The 21,416-nt window shown below is 40.6% G+C and overlaps 1 protein-coding gene and 1 long non-coding RNA gene across 9 annotated transcripts in view; one reads left to right on the plus strand and one right to left on the minus strand.

Annotated features, from left to right (window-relative positions):
- The window catches only part of DACH1 (dachshund family transcription factor 1), a 529,445-nt gene that overhangs the window by 362,575 nt on the left and 145,454 nt on the right, over nucleotides 1–21,416 (plus strand). For 6 of the 8 annotated variants that reach the window (XM_059721974.1, XM_059721936.1, XM_059722019.1 and 3 more), the window contains exons 4-5: nucleotides 731–886; nucleotides 1,412–1,584. In XM_059721974.1, coding sequence (XP_059577957.1) covers nucleotides 731–886; nucleotides 1,412–1,584 — 329 coding nt within the window. The remainder of the gene's footprint in view (nucleotides 1–730; nucleotides 887–1,411; nucleotides 1,585–21,416) is intronic. The other 2 variants (XM_059722052.1, XM_059722084.1) reach the window with 1 other exon arrangement.
- LOC132248590 (uncharacterized) lies at nucleotides 868–6,927 on the minus strand. Its single transcript, XR_009459859.1, has 3 exons — nucleotides 6,837–6,927; nucleotides 1,466–1,573; nucleotides 868–964 (listed from the first exon to the last, which is right to left on the minus strand). It is a non-coding gene; the product is annotated as an uncharacterized LOC132248590 (long non-coding RNA).

The raw sequence follows: 21,416 nt of genomic DNA on the forward strand, positions 1-21,416 counted from the left end.
TTTCACTAATGATTAAACAAGAACAAGAGTTGTTGGAATGGACCTTCTACTTTTTATATTCTGTAGAATATAAATGAAATATAAACGGAATATTTATCTTTGTAGCAGTGCTTGTATGCTGCTCGCCATCAGTGAGTGATAATTTTAATTAATATCTCCAGTTTTATTTTAATACCAAATTGAAGAACAAATATTAGCAAAAATTAAATTTTACTGGCCATGTCCAGACAATATAAAATTTCATAAACTTGACATGTAAAAATACCACATAAAAAACAAACGGTGTATATATAGAATTACAAAAAGATAAGCAAAGATATTAATATAATACATATATAAAATTAAATTAAAAAAAAATACATTGCTGATTTCTCATTGGAACTATTTTTAAACCCTTATTCTAGCCAGAAATTAAGAATTCAGAGTTTACTAATTTTCCAAATCAACTAATACAACCCTTTGTGTTTCTAACTATAAACTTCAAATACTATCCTTACCTGATTGTCTGAAAAGGTGGGTTTTCCTCCTGGTTGAAAACAAAACAGAACAAAACAAAAAACAAACAAAATATAAAACAAAAACAACAACCCCCCCTTTCCCCAACTCCCATATTCCAAAAACAAATTTGCCAGCTGCAAAATGGGTTCAGTTGGTGGCCTTGCTAACAAATTCACACATTTCAAATTTGGAGTCTTCCTTCATCCAAATAATTTATATTCATTCCCCACAGGCAGCAGTGATGGTTCTTGGGATAAAGAAAAGCTTCAGTCTCCCCCCACCCAAGGATCACAGGCCTCTGTTAACCACCCCAACTTGCCTGGACAGCATAATCTTCCAGTTAGTCATCCTCTCAACCCTCTTCAACAGAACCACCTTCTGCCAAATGGTACGGGTTGACATCTTTCAACACTAACATCAGCAGTTTGCAAAGTCCTGTCTTTCTTTTGTGTTTACTTAAATAGGCCTTGCAAAATAAAAGATGTGGGCAGTAAGATAAGCAGGGGAAGTAAGGGTGATAAAGAACAGAGATAGATACAGTAAAACTGAAACTTAAAACAATTCTTAACCTGTGCATCAGTAGCATAATAATTTATTGGTAAGGCACCTTACAGAAAGTATTAAAATAGACAGCATTTATAATGAACAGCAATGGATTAGCTATGATATGGTACAGCATTACACTGATCTGAACAAACTAAGAGGTATACCAGCCTCTCCCTATGTATAACTAACATCCTAGTGGGAGTTATGCACACACATACATGTTAAATGTTCTGTACTGAAATGTTGGAAGAGTTCGGTGCCAGTCACTTCAACATCATTTGCTCATCAGAAAAATATATTAACATTTTATCTTTAAAAAAATCTCATATGCATAATTTCATGCCTTTTGTTTTTTCTTTCCCTGTAGGACTGGAACTTCCTTTTATGATGATGCCCCACCCATTAATTCCTGTCAGCCTACCTCCAGCATCTGTTACAATGGCAATGAGCCAGATGAACCATCTTAGTACCATTGCAAATATGGCAGCAGCAGCACAAGTACAGAGTCCCCCATCCAGAGTCGAGACATCTGTTATCAAGGTAAACATCAAGAGAAATATTGGTTATACATAGTTCATTTATATACAGAATGATGTCAGGTTAAAGTAAAGTTGTTCTCATCAGATATCATAAACTTAGGGTTTAATGTTCACTAAATGTCATGCAGTAAATCATAAAGATGTACTGGCTGTGTCTACATGAGGCACTACTGAACAGTGGTTACTGTGCATTTATTTTGTACTTGTATAATCAAGTATGAAATAAATGTGCAGTAACTGGAGTTACTGCACAGTAGCCTAATAATACTGTGCAGTAGGGTATTAGCACTCTTTGTGCTGTGACATGCTACTGTGAAGTATTCAGCTACTGTGCAGTTAGCATCTCATGTAGACACACCTAGTATGAGCAGTGTTGGCGTGAAAAATCTCATTGAAAAACCCAGTTGAGGTAGATACTGATTTTTGGCACTGTTTATGATGTTGGTAACTGGAAAGTCTTTCTTCTGACTTAATATTGAATTAGTCCTTTAGTCTATGAAGGTAGAGCTGGATTATTCCACCTATTAAACCCCAAAACAGATTTTAATTCCACTGTGTTCAAATCCTGAAAAATCTATTAATGCATCTACTTTTGTAATATGCTACTACTGTATTTTTAAGATTGAGTGACACAGAGGAAGTATGGAGAAAGGAGATACACACCTCTTGTGTTAACAGTCTTTCAGAGATATGTACTGAATGGAATAGAATCACACTTAGGTGCCTAATCCATTGATGTGACAAATAGGTAGAATAGAATCTGGTCCATAGTTTCTGGGCATTTCCCAGATAAATTAGATGTTTGGAATATTGATACGTTATTTAGGGATCTCTGTGGGAAATCTCTCTCTCCAGATAGATAGATAGATCCTTTGATGTTCTTGAAACTTCCACTGAAAAATAAGTCTCCCACACACACTCCAACCTGGAACTCTACCAGTAAAGATAAACCCTACTCTTCTCAAGATCTCTATCTGGTATGCTGTAGAGTTGGCATTCCTAGAGCATCATAATTTCACTTCCAGCTTTGGTGGAGGACTGCTGGGGTAGGTTTTTTGAGGTTTTATGTAGGCAGTCTTGAAACTGTGGTGGAGACATGTCCTACCACATTTATAGAGCCTTTTTCCTTCCCTTGTAAGGGATGCTCTGCTGAATTTTGCATGTATTTTTTCTGAATATTCATATTGATTTGCCATTTATTCATCTTTTAGTTTACCTGATGCATTCCTTCTTATTCTAATAAATGTGATGTGAAATACTATTGGCTTAAGCAGCAGGTGAACTCTCCAGAATATAGGTGGAACACTGAATGTATGTTAGAATGCTCTTCTACCAGTTTGATTGGATTTTTACTTTGCAGGTTAAAGGCTACATTCCAGCTTGTCAAACTAAACAGATTTTCAGCAGTCCCTAAAACTGTCATTACAAGTTTATAAGCAGATCAGCTGTATTCACAGGAAAAAAAAAGATTTGCAAGTGCAGTTTTATATTAAATTTTGGAGGCTTGTTTGAAATCATTTCCCCAGTACAATCTTTGCAGTAAAAATATATATGAAAATCAGCTCTGAAAAGCAAGAGCCACTGCTAACCTGAATTTCTTGGTGACATAAACCTTAATTTCTTGAGATATTTAATATGGACATTCTATTTCTATTTTCCCTCATGTATTCTTTTGCCATGGCATGGCAAGCCTAGAATTGTAAACAACCATATGATTGCAAGTATATTATAGAAAAAAAGAAAGAAAATACATTTAAGCTCCTTTCAAAGTCAGCAAATTTCTGATTTTCTGTGGGTAGAAAGGCAGGGCATTCCAATAACCCAGGACCATGCTTCTGACAGTGCAAATTCTTCTAGTCAAGCAAACAATGGGGTCAAATGCACTCACCTCAGAAAGCGAGAAGCTAAAAAGTGTGACAGAAACTTGTTAAAGTGATTAGGACTGGGCATAATTATGACTTTTTTAATGTGAGTCTATCTGTTATTCTGATAGACGTGTTGACATCAGAAAGTACCATTGGAGCTATGTATGTAAATGCATCTAAACAAAAGCCATACTTAGGTGCATTATGATTCCTGCCTCTCTGTGTGTTCTGTTTTAACTTGAGTGAAAGCTAGCAAGAGGTACGTGATACCAGCACTGTTTCCTGTAACATAAGAGGTGTTATTCATTCTAAATTTATTTTCTAAATTGCCATAGTGATCACTCCTATTGCAGGAATATATGATAAAGAATATAATGACACTGAGAGAGCAATGGAGGACACAGGGGCTGACACTGCATTCTATTTGATAGTGTTACAGCCTTAAAATATTATGACCAATGTACTTATTTTTCTGCATCCTGCGCATATTACACAATTTTCCTAGTTTTTTATAATCTAAAGTACCATATCTTATTTTATATGCAAGAGTGGGAAATGTAGTCTGCGCTGGGCTTTGGCATTCTCCCATAGAGCTAATTACAAGTACCACCATCCTAAGAACACTTTTTTCCCCCCACTGTCTGTTCTTCCAGACTGCTTTACTGCATATTTATATAACACAGATAGCTGGGGAGAGAGAACAATTACAAACAAAGGCAAGGTTTTCAAAAGTAAAAATGTTTTACTTGAAAAAACATACATTATTAAAAAATCTTTAAATCTTGGCCTATTTATATGTATGTACATGGACTTTAGGGATGACCAGAACAACTGGTTTTTTTTTTTCATTAAATTTTTTCTATAGTACATGGGCTAAGGACAGAAATTACACATAAACAAGTTTAAATGATCAGAAACCAGTTCAAATCTGTAACACAACAGAAGTTCAGTGCACATAAACTGCTTTCAAAATGGATGAAAGTGGTTTAAGATAAACCTGGATGGATGTAGTATCAGACTTAACTAATTTAGGTTAAATTGGTTTATTGAACTTTTGTCCCAGATACCCTCCAGATCCAAGTTAACTCATAGTCCCCCTGCATCCTAGGATGCTTTGCACCTCCTTAGCAAGCCCCTCCCCCCCCAAAGTTGGTGGGCTAGCCTTGGCCTAAGTTGTCTGCTCCAGCCAAGCAGGTATGCATGCTCTAGTGCCCCCTGACTTCAGGTCTGGGCCACTGCAGGCATGCGGGGCATTTCCAGAATCAAAAGTGAATGTCTGTTTGTTTGCTTATCTGTTCAATCTATACAGTTTAGACTAACCTGCAGGATTGAATCGATTCAGCCTCAGGCTTTTTGAGTGTCTGTACTTAGCAATGGTGCTGCCACCTGAGGTTATCTTTGCTCCAACTTCTATACTTTTTCCCACTTGGATTCATAGCATATTTTAGACAGAAGATAAGACCTTTGGTGCAGTCAACAGTTATCCTTTGGTGTTGCTCTGCCCTTGTCCTCTCTTTAGCTTTGGGCCACTTCCAATCTACATACATACACTAGTAGGTATGGATTATATTGCAACTACATTTCAATTCAATACCTATGCCAGATCCCTTTCCTGTCTTTTTTCAGGGATCCTTCACATGAGAGTCTGCTATAGCAGGAGGTTTTCTTCCTGTTACCTTTTATTCTATTGACCTCAAAGTTATCTTTGCACTTCAGAGAAGAGGAGTTTTATAACATAACTTTCTAATTCCAAAGAGGAGGGTTGGTATCCTGTGTTAGACCTAAAAAGCTTAACACCATCATGTGCAAGCTCCATTTTGAGCACCAAACACACTTGTCCACCATGTACTTTCCTGGTCTCCAGAACATCAAAGCAGGTTATCTTAGTAGATCCATCTTCTAAAACCACAACTGGAAAATCAAGAACTTAGTTGTCTAGTTCATTTGGAAAACTATGATTATTTGAAATTATAGATTTCTTTGCATTGGACATCAGCAAGAAGTGCCAGTCCTCCTTCTGCAGAGAAGTCTGATCTCCAAATGTCATGCCCCATGCCTTCCTTATCCTGTGGTCTCAGTGCCATCTCTGATCTTGCAGATAATCTTCATGTGAAAATTGGTCCAGCTGATCCTGCTGGCTGATAATATTTTGGAACCTGTGATATCTGTGGTGGTATCTGTGAGATCCTCATATCTCTGCCTTAAATTCAAATAGCAGTCTCATAAATGTGCTCTTTGCTCTAACTGTTCATGAAACTAGCCTTGCTGGTGGCACTCACCTTACCAGGGATCCAGCTTTCTTGGATAAAAAAAATTGCCATTTTTTAAATTTAAAAAGTAACCCCAAATCCACAGTTTTTTCCATGATTAAAACAAAATGCCACTAATATATAGATACCCCTGCTCCTTACACAGCCTTCTATCCAGGCAGGTCATCATTAAGGACTTGCACAACATTGTGATCAAAGCTTATACTAAATTTTATCTCAGTCAACAGATCATCTTGTAGTATTCTTTTCCATACTTCATTCTTACCATACTGAGATGTCCTTGCATTCAGTATGGAAAGGGCTTTCCCTTTACCTACAAAATAATGCTGTTTATACAGCAAGAATTTCTTAGGGTGTTATCTTTTATTTGAAAGTTTGTCTAACTGTATCCCAACTACATAGTTGATCCAATAAAAGATATCACCCTAAAATGTCTTGCCTCTTGCATAATTTCTGGATCATCAAGGCTACAATATCACTCTGACACACCTGTTTACCTAAGAAATTCTAGAAACAACCTCCAGCTATGTGAGCATGGTGTTGAAGTAACACATGGTGAGAATGGGCATGTGAACAGTCACTTAAAGGATAAAGAGAAGTGACCTATCAGTAACTGTAGTCAGCATTATACTGAGAGAAAACTAAGAAGTATAGATTTTATCTTTACCTTTACAAAAGCACCTAAGTTAGTTAAAAAAAATGTTCTTAGACAAATAAGCCTAAGTTTCATTAAAATATCAGCCACTTAGGCACTTTAAAATGCTGGCACAGCCCTGATGAATGAAAAGCAACAGAAGACCAGTTTCTTGCATATGCAAATATTCCTCAGCAGTTGTTTAGGGAGATTTTCCTATAGGAGTCATAGGAGGGTAGTCCAGTTTTTGTAGTCCATGCAGTTCTTCTTTCAATTTTTGTGCAGTATTGGGCTGAGCTTGTGATGTGGGAGCTGAGATTTGTCTTACGTACTGGCCCCCAACATTAATTAGGTAGAAGCAGTTTTTAATCTGTTCTGACTTGGGTTTGATTCATGCTGGCAACCTGATGGCAAAAGACTCTAAGGGTCACTATTAGCAGTGCTTGGGGCCTCCAGTGTCATAAAAAATGTTAACATTACACACCCAAGAGTGAAGATTGTTTCCTGAAGGGAAAAGTGTATTGAATCAAAGCCTGCACTCTGGAGTTGCCAAGCAGTCTTCCACAGACTGAGCATATACAGTTCTCAATCTTCAAACCATCCGTCTCAGAAAGAACATACCAAGAGACCTCTTCCATTGACCAGAATGCAAACACTAAAAATACAAAATAAAACAATATTAACACAATTTCCAAATTAATCTCTAAATATAACATCTTGCTATGTAAAATGATTTTAACAGAATAATAAAAACCTTGGGAGAAGTTTACAGATATTTCTCCCTCTTTCGTCCCACCCCCACAATTTATCATTGGCCACGTTGGAGCCTGTAAGAAAGAGATAATATGACAAACCTGCCCTAGTGCCTTACTGAATGGTACTCAGTGTTCATTAGATTGTTTTATGGGGATAACAAACCTGCCTCCTTGCTGGCTGGCTTTTCCCCAGGGTGGAACTCATCAGCCCATCCCTTAAATGGGCTGATGAGTCTGCTTCACAGGCTGGCTCTGTCCTCAGGAAGCTCTTCAGCTGGTCTCTTGAATAGGAACACATTGTAGGACAAACCCCTTTCTTTTTTCTGGCCCCTTCCTGCTGGCAAGTTTCTCTGGGATCCAGTCCACCTTATGCTTTTCAACCACTTTTCCCCACCTAGATCCTCTACCCTTTCCTTCTTGGAAGTTTTTAACTGCAAAGATTTACTCCCTGAGTTCCTAACCACTCACAGCTATGCTTCTGTCACAGGCTGTTATCTCCCAATTAAAGTGTCAGACCATTGTGCTGCAATGTCATAGTAAGGAGCATCTCAGAGAATAAAACCAAAACAAAATATGTTTCAGGGGTATAGGTTGTAGCTGAGTTGGTCTAAGGACATAGGCAGACAAGGTTCTTTGGGTACCTTTTATTAGACCAGGAGTGGGCAAATTGCAGCCCGTGGGCCACATGCAGCCTGCCAGGCCATTCTATCTGGCCCATGGGGTCCTTAAAAAATGTTGAAAATTAATATTTATCTGCCCCTGGCTGCCTGCCATGCGGCCCTCGATGGCTTGCCAGAACTCAGTAAGCGGCCCTCCACCCGAAATAATTGCCCACCCCTGTATTAGACTAACTCAAATAGTTGGAAAAAAATTTTCTTAGCAAGCTTTCAGGCACAAACACCTCAATTTACATTTTAACTGAAACAGGACTGACCATCTGCAGATGCTTCCTCAGCCTGATGAAGAGTATTTGTACAAGTTCATGCAGCCTTCTTTATGGCAGCCCTTCAAGTAGTTCAGGGGTGGGCAATTATTTGGGCCTGCAGGCCACATCGTCAGTTCTGGGGAGCTGTCACGGGCTGGTCAGCACCCCCCACCCCACAGCAGCCTGGAGCCTGCATGCCCTGTGGCTCCTCCCTGCCACTGCCACCAGCACCCAGCAGCAGCTGAGCTCACAGCCTCAGCCCCACACCCCCAGCCTGCCCCATGCCCACTCTGGACTCTCCCAAGCTAGAGCAGACCAGCTTCAGATCAGCTGGAACCCACGTACACAGCCCCAATGCCAGCCCACCCTGTGCCTGCTCCAGAGTACCCACCCATGCTAAGCAGTGGCAGCAGAAGCAGCAGCTGGGAAGAAGGTGTTACTAGGCATGGAGGAAAAGTAGCTGCCTCCCCCTCAGCTTGCTGGGTCCTTCTTGCTGCAGTCACTCAGAGCCCTCATTTGGTCTGCTCTGCGACGACTCTCCACTGCCACTGCTGCCCTACTGAGTGGTTCGGAGGTGGTGGTAAGGGTGGTGGAGAAGAGCCACAGGGCAGTCCGAGTGTGGGCTCTGGGCAGCTAAAGCAATAAGGGTGCAGCAATGTTGTGAGAGAGGCAGCCACTTTTCCCCCACACCTAGCAGCAGCTTCTGCCTGGCCACCACCAGTGCTGCCTCTGCTCAGTGTGAGCTGGCAGTCTGGAGAAGGCATGGGGTGGGCCAGAGTAAGGGCTGTGTGTACAGGTTCTGGCTGGTCCAGAGCTGGTCCACTCTGGCTCGGGTGAGTCCAGAGCAGGCGCAGGGCAGTCTGAGGTTTGGGTTGTGAGCATGGGTCCCTGCCACTGCCATAGGGCTGGGGCCAGTAGCAGTGGCAGCCGGAATGAGCCAACACCACTTGGGCTGCCTAGAAATGCATCCCAACGGTGAAGCCCTGGATGTGTCACGAGCCAGACGGTGCCTGGGTCAGGTGGGACTGAGGGATCCACCGCTGGCTAGACAAAGTCCTTTCATGCGCTGTATTTTCCCTACCCGCATAATAACAAAAGTGTTATTATGTCCCTGCTTAAGCACCTTTCCTGTAAACTGAACATGACTAGCTCCTTCAGCCTCTTCTTGTATGACTTGCATTCCAAACCCTTTATCATCTTTGTTGCCTACTTTTGGACCCCCTCCAACTTCTCCACATCCTTTTTAAAATATGGAGCCCAGAATTGCACACAATACTCCAGATAAGTCCTAACTAATGCCAAGTAAAGGAGCATTATCACTTGTGGTGTCTTGCACCTAATGCTTTTATTGATGCTTCGTAAAACTGAATTCAACTTTTGTGCAGCTTCTCCACATCCTCATATTGAGTCTGCATTCTACCAAGACTCCCAAGTCCTTTTCCATAGTGCTGGTAGCCATCCAGGTGTCACCCATTTTATATTTGCATTTTTTATTATTCCTTCTAAGGTGTGGTACTTTGAGTTGTCCACATAGAACTTCATCCTGTTAGCTCCAGCCCAGCTTTCCAATGCATCAAGATCCTTCTGAATTGTACTCCCATCCTCCAGTGTGTTTCCCAGTTTAATGGCTTCTGCAAACTTGCTCAAGAATGTTCCTATGCTAGCATCCAAATCATTAACAAACACCCTTAACAATACTGGGCCTAGGACAGACCCCTGTGGGACTCTATATATAACCTCCTGCCACTGACATGGACCCATGAATATTTACCCTTTCCTTGTAGCTCTTGAGCCAGTTATCTATCCACCTTGTAGTAGTTTTATCTAACACACAGTTCTCCAATTTGTTTATAGAAAGGTCATGTGGGACCTTGCCAAAAGTCCTGCTGAAGTTCAAATAGACTATGCCCACAGCACTCCCTTCATCCACCTAAGCAGTTAATTTCTCAAAGATCAAGTTTGTCTGACACATTTTTTTTCATAAATCCATGCTGGCTACTTGTGATAAGCCTCGTCTCCTCTAGATTCATAGATGTTAGGATTCATAGATGTTAGGGTCGGAAGGGACCTCAATAGATCATCGAGTCCAACCCCCATACACCATCGAGTCCGACCCCCGAATCATCGAGTCCGACCCCCATCATCGAGTCCGACCCCCTCATCGAGTCTGACCCCCGTGTTTGCAACTAGCCTGCCTTAGGATATGCTTCAATAATTTTCCAGGTATTGAGGTGAGGCTAACCAGTCTGTAGTTCCCTGCATTCTCCTTTTTGCTTTATTTAAAGAGGGGCAATTCACTGACCATTTTCCAGTCCTCTGGTACTTTGCCCCTCTCCCATAACTTCATAAAGATCATTGCCAAGAGCTCTGAGATCTTCTCTGCCAGTTCCTTCAGTACCCTGAAATGAAGTTCATTCAGCCCTGCTGATTTCAGCCTTGCTGAATTCAGACCCAACACAAGCTCTTTTATCATCTCTTTTGTTATAGCCCCCCTCAGCTTGCCCCCTTCCTTATACAGATTATCCTTATTAGGTGTCTAGCTGCAACTTAATTTTTTTTGTGAAGACTGAGGCAAAGTAACTGTTGAGTAGCTCTGCTTTCTTTGTATCTTCTGTTAGAAGTTCCCCTTGGCTTGTTAACAGAGGACCTACAGCTTCCTTAGTGCTTCTTTTCTCTACTTATAGAGCCTGTTCTTGTTGTCCTTAACCTCATTTGCCAGGTGCAGCTCATTCTTTATCTTTTCCTTCCTGATTGTTTTTCCTGCAGTTTCTTGCTATTTTCTGGTATGCTTCCTTGGTGACCTGCCCATTCTTCCATTGCCTGTATGCTTCCCTTTTGCATATGAGACATTGTAGAAGCTCCTTGTGCACCCACATTGGTCTTTTGCCATTCCTCCTGTATCATGCTGGGAGAGTTTCTTGTTGGGCTTCCAATACTGTGCCCTTTAGAGTCTCCCAGCCTTCTGGGGAACCTTTATCTTTCAATCGTTCTACCCATGGCACCATGCCTATTAACTACTTGAGTCAGATGAAATCCTTCTTTTTGTATACAGAGCCCCTGAAGAGTGGAGAGCTTGTAGTGCTGATGCTGCATATCCAGGAACCCCAGTGTAAACATCTTGGCATGCTTTGCTGACTTCCTCAGTCTTCCTGGAGACAAATAGCATCAGTGCACAGGGCAGTCCAAATTGGTTGATGTAGACTGCTCATTATCAGTCTGCGGTTCCTTTCAACACAATGTGGGATTGTGAAGTGGCTATGTTTTGCAAGTGACATGCAATGATGGAGGACTATGTTTTGGCTTTCCTCAGAGGAGAACATGTACAGACATTTGCTCTCCCAGGAGAAACTTGCCTGGGAGTGATTTAACCCTGATTCTTCTCAGATTATTTTTCTCCTAGAGCAGCCTGGGAGAAAAATCCTGAACATCTGTACACTCACGGTTTCTCCTGAGAGAGCAATGACTCTCCCATGAGAAATTAAATGTTTGTACATGGCCCTAGATGATTTACTGATCTTTCCCTCTGATTCACCAAGTTCACAGTCACCACTGTTATCTTTAAATTCATAACGCTTCAAATGCTATTCCATTACTGGTGATATTTCATTTCCTCATGATAAGAAGTTAGAATAAAAACAGTAACTAAATATTTAAGTATACTGTACTACTCAGGAGATTAGACAATGACAAAATTATAAGTGAATGTTAAGAAATGAACAAGTGCTTAGACACTTCAGATTTAGTAATGGCCGGTGTGCTTACAAGTTTTCAGAATTATACAGAAGTATTCTGTACCCTTTCAAACTTGAGATGAACATTACATGTCCTTTGTAATGGAATGTTTAGATACATGAGATGGATGAATAAGAGGAGTGCAGCAACAAGCAGGGACAGCAGATTGTGACAGCAATGAATCACACTGAGTGTGACAGCTGTGACCTGGGGATGCTTTAGACATGAGGCAGCTTTCATCACCTGCCCATGGCTTCAAAAGACTCAGCTTGTTAGTGGTTTTAGTACATCAGAAGGCCATAGTTCTTCCCCTAAAGAAAAAGATGGATGAAAATATAAAAGATACATTGAAAAACATACCTCCTACTAATACTGACTTTCACTATACTTGAAATAATTCTTTGTTCTAACAGTTAGAACATACCAGTTTAAAAATTGCACTGTATCCATTTAGTTTGTATTCAAATCTATAATCGGAATGCATATGGGCAGACTCGACTTACAGTGAAAAAAGGTTGCACTTCAGTCTGAAAAGTGACCTACAGCACAATCCTTTTCCATTGAATTTTTAAAAACTCTACATTTTAGTCTCTTATTGAATTTTCCTTAAATGGGCTGTAGCATGAGTCTCTGCTGAGACTTTCCTGAGTTCATAGGGTTAAATCACCCTATAGCCAGCAACAGAAGTGCATCAGTGCTAGCCTGATCATATGAAAAAAAATTTCCTCATATTCTGCAGTTTCTGTCCACCTTCTCTTCCATTGTGGCCTTGAAAACTATGGGCATGTCTACACACACAATTAAGGGCCATGTATAAATGTGCTTGGGGGGGAGGGGGGGAATTTAATTAGCAAGTTGTGTTAATTAAAAGCACCTGAGAGTCATGTATATTAGCATCCCTGCACTGAAAAATGGTGATGGGGCACTTTGAATTAAAGCTCATTCAATGAGCTTTATTTTAAAGTGCCATGCTGCCATTTTTTAGTACTGGGACACTGATACATGTGACACTGAAGGCTGCTGAAGCATGTTAACTTCCACGCTCCAATAGACTTGATTAATCTGGATTTACAGCACGTCAGAGCAGCCTTGCTGAGCTTCTATAGGAGCGCAACATGACTGAATATACTTTGGCTCAATTTGATCTGGAGTAAACTAATCCTGATGTCACCAGCTACATGTGCATTTAAGTGCATTAATTTACTGTGCTGCTTGATACCACTTGTATCTGATGGAACCATGCAGCAGCACAGTAAATTAGTCTACTGAACCTTAATTGTGGCACATGTGTAGATGGTGATGCTTTACTGTGCAGCAAGCTAGTCTGCTATTCAGTAAAGTGTCTCATGTAGATGCAGTCTGATTATTTACTTTTAATATTCCCAGTTTGTCCAATTTTGCCTCATATATTGTTGCTGAAAAGTCTAAGCAGCATCAGAAACAGAAGGAAATATATTACCACAGGGGTGGGCAAAATACAGCCCGTGGGCCAAATCTGGCCCACCAAGCAGTTTTATCCAGCCTGTGGGGCCTCCCAACAAATTGTGCCCTGCTTAGCCCTTCTCCCCACAGGCATGGGAGCAAGGCACCCACATGTATATGCAGCCCCAAAAATGTACCCTATTGCCTGGCTCCTGTCCCTTGTAGGTGGAAGGGCCTGGCTGGCCAGTGTGCAGCTTCTATGCGGGGCTGCTGCTGCAGCAGCCCCCGGGACCTGCTTGCTTCCCTGGTCTCCTGCTGGCTTGGGGCTGCAGCTGGGAGGGAGCCCTGAGCATGGGGCAGGGGCTGATGGCAGCACAGAGCCCACACCCAAGGGGGCAGCTGGTGGTAGCAGCACAGACCCGGGGTGGGCAGCGTGTGGGTGTGAGGAAGAGTGAGGGGTGTGGGGACCCTCCCACACCCACTATGGTGTGCAGCCCCACCAGGCAGTGGCAGCAGCAGCAGGCAGGGCTCTCAGGGCACAGGCACCTGGCAGAGCACGGCTCCAGCCAGCTCTGCACATCGCCGTGAGGGGCACAGCCTCTATGTGGCTGTCTGTATTGTCGGTGCTCCCTGCCATTCATGCGTAGCCCCTGCACTCACACAGCAGCGTTGGAAGCCCCATGTGCTGGAGCCAGGTGTCTTCTCTCCTGGGGCTGTGCAGCACCAGAGAGAAACTTCAGGCTCTGGAGCTAGCTGCCTTCCCTGCCTGGTACTTCCCTCCCCTGCAGCATAGCCCCTGAGGGGAAGGAAGCCAGCTCCATCACCTGAGACTTCTCTCTGATGTTGCACAGCCCTGGCAGGGAAGGCACCTGGCTCCAGAACATGGGGCTTCCTCCCTGCTGTGCTAGTTCCGGGGCTGTGCATGAGTGGCAGGGAGCGCCATTGATACAGGCAGGAGCACAGAGGCTGCAACTCTCACTGCAATGTGCAGCACTGGCTGGAGCCATGCCCTGCCTGGTACCTGGACCCTGAGTGCCCCGCCTGCTGCTGTGCAGTGGGGGGAGTGTGGGAGGGTCACCACACTCCCCCAACCTCCCTCACCCTGCCCCCACAACCCCTTACCATACACATCCACCATACACCACACACACACACACATCACATATACCACACACACACATACCCACCCTCACACACACCACACTTACATACCACACTTACATACCACACATACCCCACAGACACGCCACTCACACCACACACCCCGCAAACCATGCACACACCACATGTACACACACTCCCCCCACAATATGAGCTGCCAATGCCAGACCACAGCCAGCAAGGCCAGCCATACCTTGTCATGCATACAAAGGTGAATCTCAAGCCAGTCCAGAGAGGTGATACTCCCCATTTATGCGACTTTGGTCAGGCCACAGTTGGAGTACTGCGTCCAGTTCTGGGTGCCACACTTTAAAAAGGATGTGGCCAGCCTGGAGAGAGTTCAGAGGAGGGCCACCTGCTTGGTCAGAGGGCAGCAGGACAGGCCCTATGAGGAGAGACTGAGGAACCTGAACCTGTTCAGCCTTGGCAAGAGGAGGCTAAGGGGGGACCTGATGGCTGCCTACAAACTCATCAGGGGAGATCATCAGCAAATAGGAAGAGCCCTTTTCTCCCCAGCACCATCTGGGGTGATGAGTAACAGTGGTAATAAGCTGATGGAGAATAGGTTTAGGTTAGAGATCAGGAGGCAATATTTTACAGTTAGGGTGGCTAGAATCTGGAACCAACTTCCTAGGGAAGTGGTCCTTGCCCCTACCTTGGGTAAATTCAAAAAGAGGTTAGATGATCACCTGCCTGGGGTCTTGTGAACCCAGCATTCATTCCTGCCTGTGGCAGGTTGTCAGGCTAGATGATCTGTTCAGGGCCCTCCTGACCCTAGATACTATGAAACTATGAATATACAAAACAAAGAATTTATTTTTGAGTTATTATGCAATCACCTCTACCTACACTATACAAACACTAATCATGACAAAAATATTTTTTGTAATAAAATTAAGATACGTTATAGTACACTTTTAGTGTATGGTTTGTTTTTTTCTGATTCCAAGATGGCATCCCCCTCCCAAAAGCAGTATTTCCAGTGGGGACAAGAGGAAGGACTTCCAGTGGCAAAGGTCAGGGGCTAGAGGGTGGGACTTCTGGTCCCAAGATGGCGGCAAGGGAGAAGGGCAACTGTCAAGGGGCGGGACTACCTATGTGGCCCTCGGCAGCTCACTAGAACTCATTAAGTGGTTCTCCACCCAAAATAATTGCCCATCCCTGTGTTAGCATCATCCAGAGCTATAATGCTCTGAGAACCAGGACATATTTAAATATCTTCAACATGGGTACTTTTCCCTTTAGATGTAGAGAATGCTCAGGTTTCCCTTTTGTTCTGTTTGGGGTCTCATGGTCATATAATCCTGTACAGCTAATAAAGGGACAATCAGTTTATGGAGTGATTACATTTTAACAACACACATAAACAGGCTGTCCCTTGTCTGGAAATGTTTTGTAATTTAAAATAAAGATGTATAGTAGGATTTTGATGCTGCAACAGTGTATTGAGTTTTTATGTCTCAGCTATAGTGCAAGCTGATGCAGAGTTCACATACCTTTGTCCGGGATGAATGGCATATGTAAGGTGATACAAAAGATATTGTATATAAGGAGTGTTAAAGATATGGCTCACAGGCCAGATCTGGCTTATAGCGGTTTACCATCTAGCCTGTCAGGCTCCTGAAGGGATGGGGCCCACCACTGAATTTTGACATATGGAGACTCATACGATGCATCTTGGCAGCTGACGGGTGAGCAATGATACATTCATCTGCATGGCTCAAGAACCCGTGGTGGTTAACACTACCACCACTCATCCCACCTCCAGAAGTGGGTCTGGATTCGACTCTCTAGGAGCTCTGCAATCTGAATCTATCTCTGGTGGGCCAGGGGAGTTTCACACCCTTCTTATGTATGATATAGACTGTAAAGATATAGAAGTGGAGGCATTTAAAATATATATGCTTTTTTATATTTTCACAAAAAGATATTACTAAGTAAAATTTTTTGTACTTAAAATGGGATATATTACTAGAACTGATAAAATAGTAAAGTAACAATGTTAACTATCCCCATAAATGTGTAAAAAATATAATTACATCCAAAAAAAACCCCAAGGTTGAAAGAATATTATTAAGGTCACAAAGACAAGCAAGCAAAAATTAGAAAATGTCAGAATTACTTTTACCATGATAACCTTAATTTACCAACGTGGGATATGCATTATGATCAGGGATCCTGGTTTTCTCTGATTTTAAAAAAATTCCCAATTTTCGGTTAAAAAAAAGTAACCCCAAATCCAAATTTTTCCATGATTAAAATGAAACAACACTATATATAAATATTAGTGGTGTTTTATTTAAATCATGGAAAAATCTGGATTAGGGGTTTGGTGTATTTTTTAAACCAAAAACTAGGGATTTATTCAGAGAAAACCGGGATCCCTGATTATGACACAGTCTTTAATTGCACAATGCCATACTGTTTTTTTCATAGGACCCCTGCCTCATTATGTGAATGGTTAATTATTTAGTATTTCATTAGAGATTCTTCTTAATCAATATCTGTCCCAGCCTTATTTAACCTGAACTGTCCAAAATCTGCATTGAATACAGAATTATTCATTTCTTCATAGAAAGTATATGCATCCTAAACAGTAATGGCAAAATCATAATAGATTGTGCTGTTATCCCCATTTTACAGCTATAGGACTGAGGCACAAGAGATAAAAGACAAAATTGTCAAAAGCATTTGATAATTTTGGATACCTAAAACTTAAAAGTTTGATTTTTGAGAGAATTTGGCATTTCTGTAACTAATCACATGTTCAAAGCACAGCTCCAACTGTAAGCACTCAGCAGTTATTCAAATCTAATTTTGTGTTATGCAATCACAAAATAAGAACATCAAATCAGTGACCACACTTCAAGATCACAAAGAACTATGAGGGAAAAGCAAGGAGAAAATTCAGTTGTCAGGGCAGCATTCAACTAATTGCCTTACTCATAAAATCATCCTTTCTCTTCATGTAGTTGAATGCCTCACTCCCCAAATGCCTTCCAACTTCTGCTACAAATGTGGCATCAGTACTGCAGATACCCACCTCATTTATTTCACAACCTTGATTTATTTTCAGATCACACTTTGTCCTGTGCTTTGAATAAGATAGGTGTTTCAGAGAAAAGATTTTATTTAGTTCTCTAATTAGGCCAGTGGTTCTCAACCCTGTTAGACTTGAGACACCCATTCATTAGACTCAAGGCACCCCTTGTTAACCTCAAGGCACCTCTTGGAAAATGTAAGGTCTTAGTTTTCACTCTTTTTTGACTAATAGAGCACTGTTACAAGGAACTCAGAAAGGCCACAACAGGTAAGACTGTTTATAACATTATGGATTCCTATTTTAATTATCTGGGTTTATCTTGTGAATCATGTTTGCATACCTAACAGTATTATTATTACATGGCTGTGGCACCCTCGTTGAGAATCACTGAATTAGGCTGTATCGTGAAGTACACGTTCCCAGGTAAGGTAAATACCATGATAGAAACAAATTTTAATTCATGAAAAAACATACACTGTACTATTGTATATTTCTAATGATCCCCTTAATGTAATTAGAAATAGCACTTCACAAAAATTAAGGCCTTAAATTTTTACCAGTAACAGGAAAACTGTGAAATATTATCAAGTGCTGATTATATCATATAAGCCAATCAGCATTTTCTCTTTTTTATCATAGTTCCAGATAATCTTTTATGTTAAAATTACTTCTCTGATATTATGCATAATACACACAATCTCTAGCTGAATCAGTATCACTTCAGTATATGAATGTGTTTTACTCCTACTAATAGACTGGCTAGATCTTATGTCAGAGTATAGATGAGCCCATAGACTGAGACTAGGTTACAGTAGTTTGGTGTATTTTGTTCTGAAAAGAGCTGCCACTGATGTAATTCACTTTTTCTACTTGTTTTTATTCATTACTAATTTGTGTTTAATGTGTAAGGTTTTTTTGAAATGTGGCTAATGTTTATATTGGGAATGGAAGGGTATCAATTGCTCTTTTTTGAGCATTCTGGGATTTGTAAAGCAGACATGCTTTAAAATGCAGTTTGAAGTAAGTAACAGCTTGATGCTTATATGAATTAATTTGTGTCATATAGCACTATCAATGATACATGGCCTACAGACGGTAGCCTTAACCTTTTTCTTGGAGCATGGCTGAAACTTCAGAAGTCTACACTGCTTAGAATGATGTCTGGTCTAGTGACCATTTTGCATCAGCTCTGAAGAGAGAATCTCATAGCCTCTTCTAAAGCTAGGTTATATGCAAATACTCCTTTTAAAATGAAAACAAATCATTTAAAGAAAAATAAATAAATAAAAGGTGGTCTGTGGAATTCACTATCATGATAGAAGTGATTTAATTTTATAATTGTTTGTAAAAGTTTATAAGGTTCGGTATAACTTGGAAATGTATACTTTTCTGGAGTTTCCAAGCCAAAGCATTTCTCTTAAATGCAGTTGTATGGCTATATTCATAGGAGAAACAGGTACATAATAATTGCCAGGATTTTCATGAGAGTCCACAAAGCCTGGATTTGGTTCCATGAAGCTTTGTAGCACTTTCAGGAATGGTTTTTATTGTGGTTCAAGGCTATCCTTTGGACCATGCTGTAATCTTTCCTGTATACCCCTGTCTTGTGCCCTGTGCTCAACTTCTTATAAATGGTCTCCCATGATTTTTTACACCAAAGGAGGTCACTGAATCTTGAATAAAAAACATGATTTTTCTGCAGTCTAAGTTGAAGCTTTGTCACTTTATCCTATGGAAGCCAGACAAGTGTTTGACTATCATAAGCCAAAACAACTTTGAAATTATCATTTTATTGCAAAAGTAAAAATAAAGAAAAAGGAGACTTAATAAACAGTTTAAGTACATTTGCCTTATCTACAGTTTTGGTAAGTTTAGCTTACCCACATACCCTGACTTTGGGTTCTGTATTCCCTGTGTCTCTCCTCATCCCTGTTCTTCAGTGGTTCCCTTTTTATATTCACTCCTAAGTTTTATTATTGTATTTCCTGAATTTGTCCAAATCAAGTTTTATATGGACTGCTGGTAGGCCAGAAAGTTGGTTCTTTGCATTGTCATCTAAGACTTGGTAAATGGTTAACAGAAACATTTGTCTACTTTTTTCCCTACTTGTCAATTAACTCCTGTTGAAACCAACTCTTGGTGATTAAATACCAAACAATACAAGACAAATCAAACAAGCAGATGCAAGAAATAAAGCCTAATAATCAAATGAAGCCTAATTCCCACATCCACTTTTTTATACTGTTTAGGTTTGTGATGTAAGAAAAGCATTATTCCCATTCTAGAGACAGAGAGATTTTTGCCCCAGCTGAATCTGCATCCAGGCTCACCCAAATACACAAATGCAATTTTTGATAGAGAATTAAGGAATGTAATATCATAAATAAAGTCTTAGGGAAAGAAGTATTAAAACTCCTTGGTAAGAGAAAAAGTTGGGCCTTCCTAAGAAATACCATAGTAAAGGCAATAAACAATTTTATATTCCTCTAAGGTTGGGTATTTAACCAGTCCAATAAAGTTTAGACAATTGACCAGTCAAATATTAGTAAAAAATTACAAAACATTGCCAATAAGTCCAAATAATACACAGAAAAGCACATTTCCATTAAGAAATGTGTCAAAAAACAATTTAAAAAATCATATTTCTGTCAAGAAAATTACAAAAAACATAGGGTTTTTTTGTCAAATTGGTATAATTTTTTACCAGTTAAAAATATGCAGGGAATTGATGGGTCAATTGACAATATTTGACTGGTCAATTTACCAGCTTGCCATCCCTACTTAAATCGTAAGACCCAAAATTCAGGAAATAGTTCCCAGATTGCCATGGACCTACTCAAAGACTGAAAGTTATAAGCCACTCTCCTCGTCCAAAAAGCAAGATCTGTGCTGTAAACAGAAAAAAAGGAAATAACCAGAAAAGTATATATAGAGGAAATGAAACTGTGAATGGGTAATAAAAAGTTGATTGAGTTTACTTGGGCCCAAGAGACTGGAAGAACCAGTGAGGGATTTCACAGATTTATTGGGGAAAGCATTTTTTTTATTTTTTTATTTTTTTTACAAATACAAAGGATTACGATGTTCTTTAGAGAAAATGGTTCCATTAGTGAAAATGAGAGTGTAATTAGTGATAACTCAAAAGTAACTGAGGTATTGAATATTGGTTTTAGTTTTTTAAAAAAACTGATTTCAATTAGAAAGAAAAACATTTGTACCATTAAGGAATGAGGATTGCCTTATTATTTAAATAGATAGCAATGTATAAATAAGGAAAAAATTGAAGAAGGGGATGTCTTGAAGTCAGGTAGCCAGATGGAAAACATGCTAAAGTTGGATATTAGGCATGTAAATGGCCCATCCTTATTATAACTCTCAAAGCCATGGTTGCTCATAGTTTTCTGAAATTTTAGCATAAACTCAGAGGAAGTAAATGAAACATTGCCCTGTAAAATACCCTGTGCACTAGGAATAGAGGAGACAGCCAAGAAACTCAATTTTTCTACTCTTTCAGGCTCAGGCAAGGGCAACTAAATGTGCCATTTTAAGAAAACAGCTTCAGGACTGTTTCTCTCATGGGTTCAGGAAAGATCAATAAGCATTTACAAAAACAGTAATAGGTAACTGAGAAGTAACAGGTCTGTACTTTGGTCATTGTAAGAGGGATCATGATAATCTCTTCACAGAAGAAGGAATAGAAACCATTTTTTCCTCACAGAATGGGTCTGGATATTGTAGAGATTTCCTTTTTAACTCTGGAAGTTGAGGATGTGCTAAAGAAAACCTGTTTGTGTGTCATTTCCCTTCTCAAATACTCAGGAAGTCAGATTGTCCCAGTGTAAGAGTACGAAGCTTCAGGCTTCAGACTTTTACTCCTGGTAGACTACTCAGCATCCTCCCCTGAAAAAATACTGATACTGTCTATGCTAGATTTCAAGAACAACAAGGGATGGTTGTTCCAGGATTGAAAACCTGAGTGATCCCTCCATTTTCAGCCTAAACCACAAGTTCAGAGGATCGCCTTTA

This window comes from Alligator mississippiensis, chromosome 1, assembly GCF_030867095.1.
Source record: "Alligator mississippiensis isolate rAllMis1 chromosome 1, rAllMis1, whole genome shotgun sequence".
In the NCBI taxonomy this organism is placed as follows: Eukaryota; Metazoa; Chordata; order Crocodylia; family Alligatoridae; genus Alligator; species Alligator mississippiensis.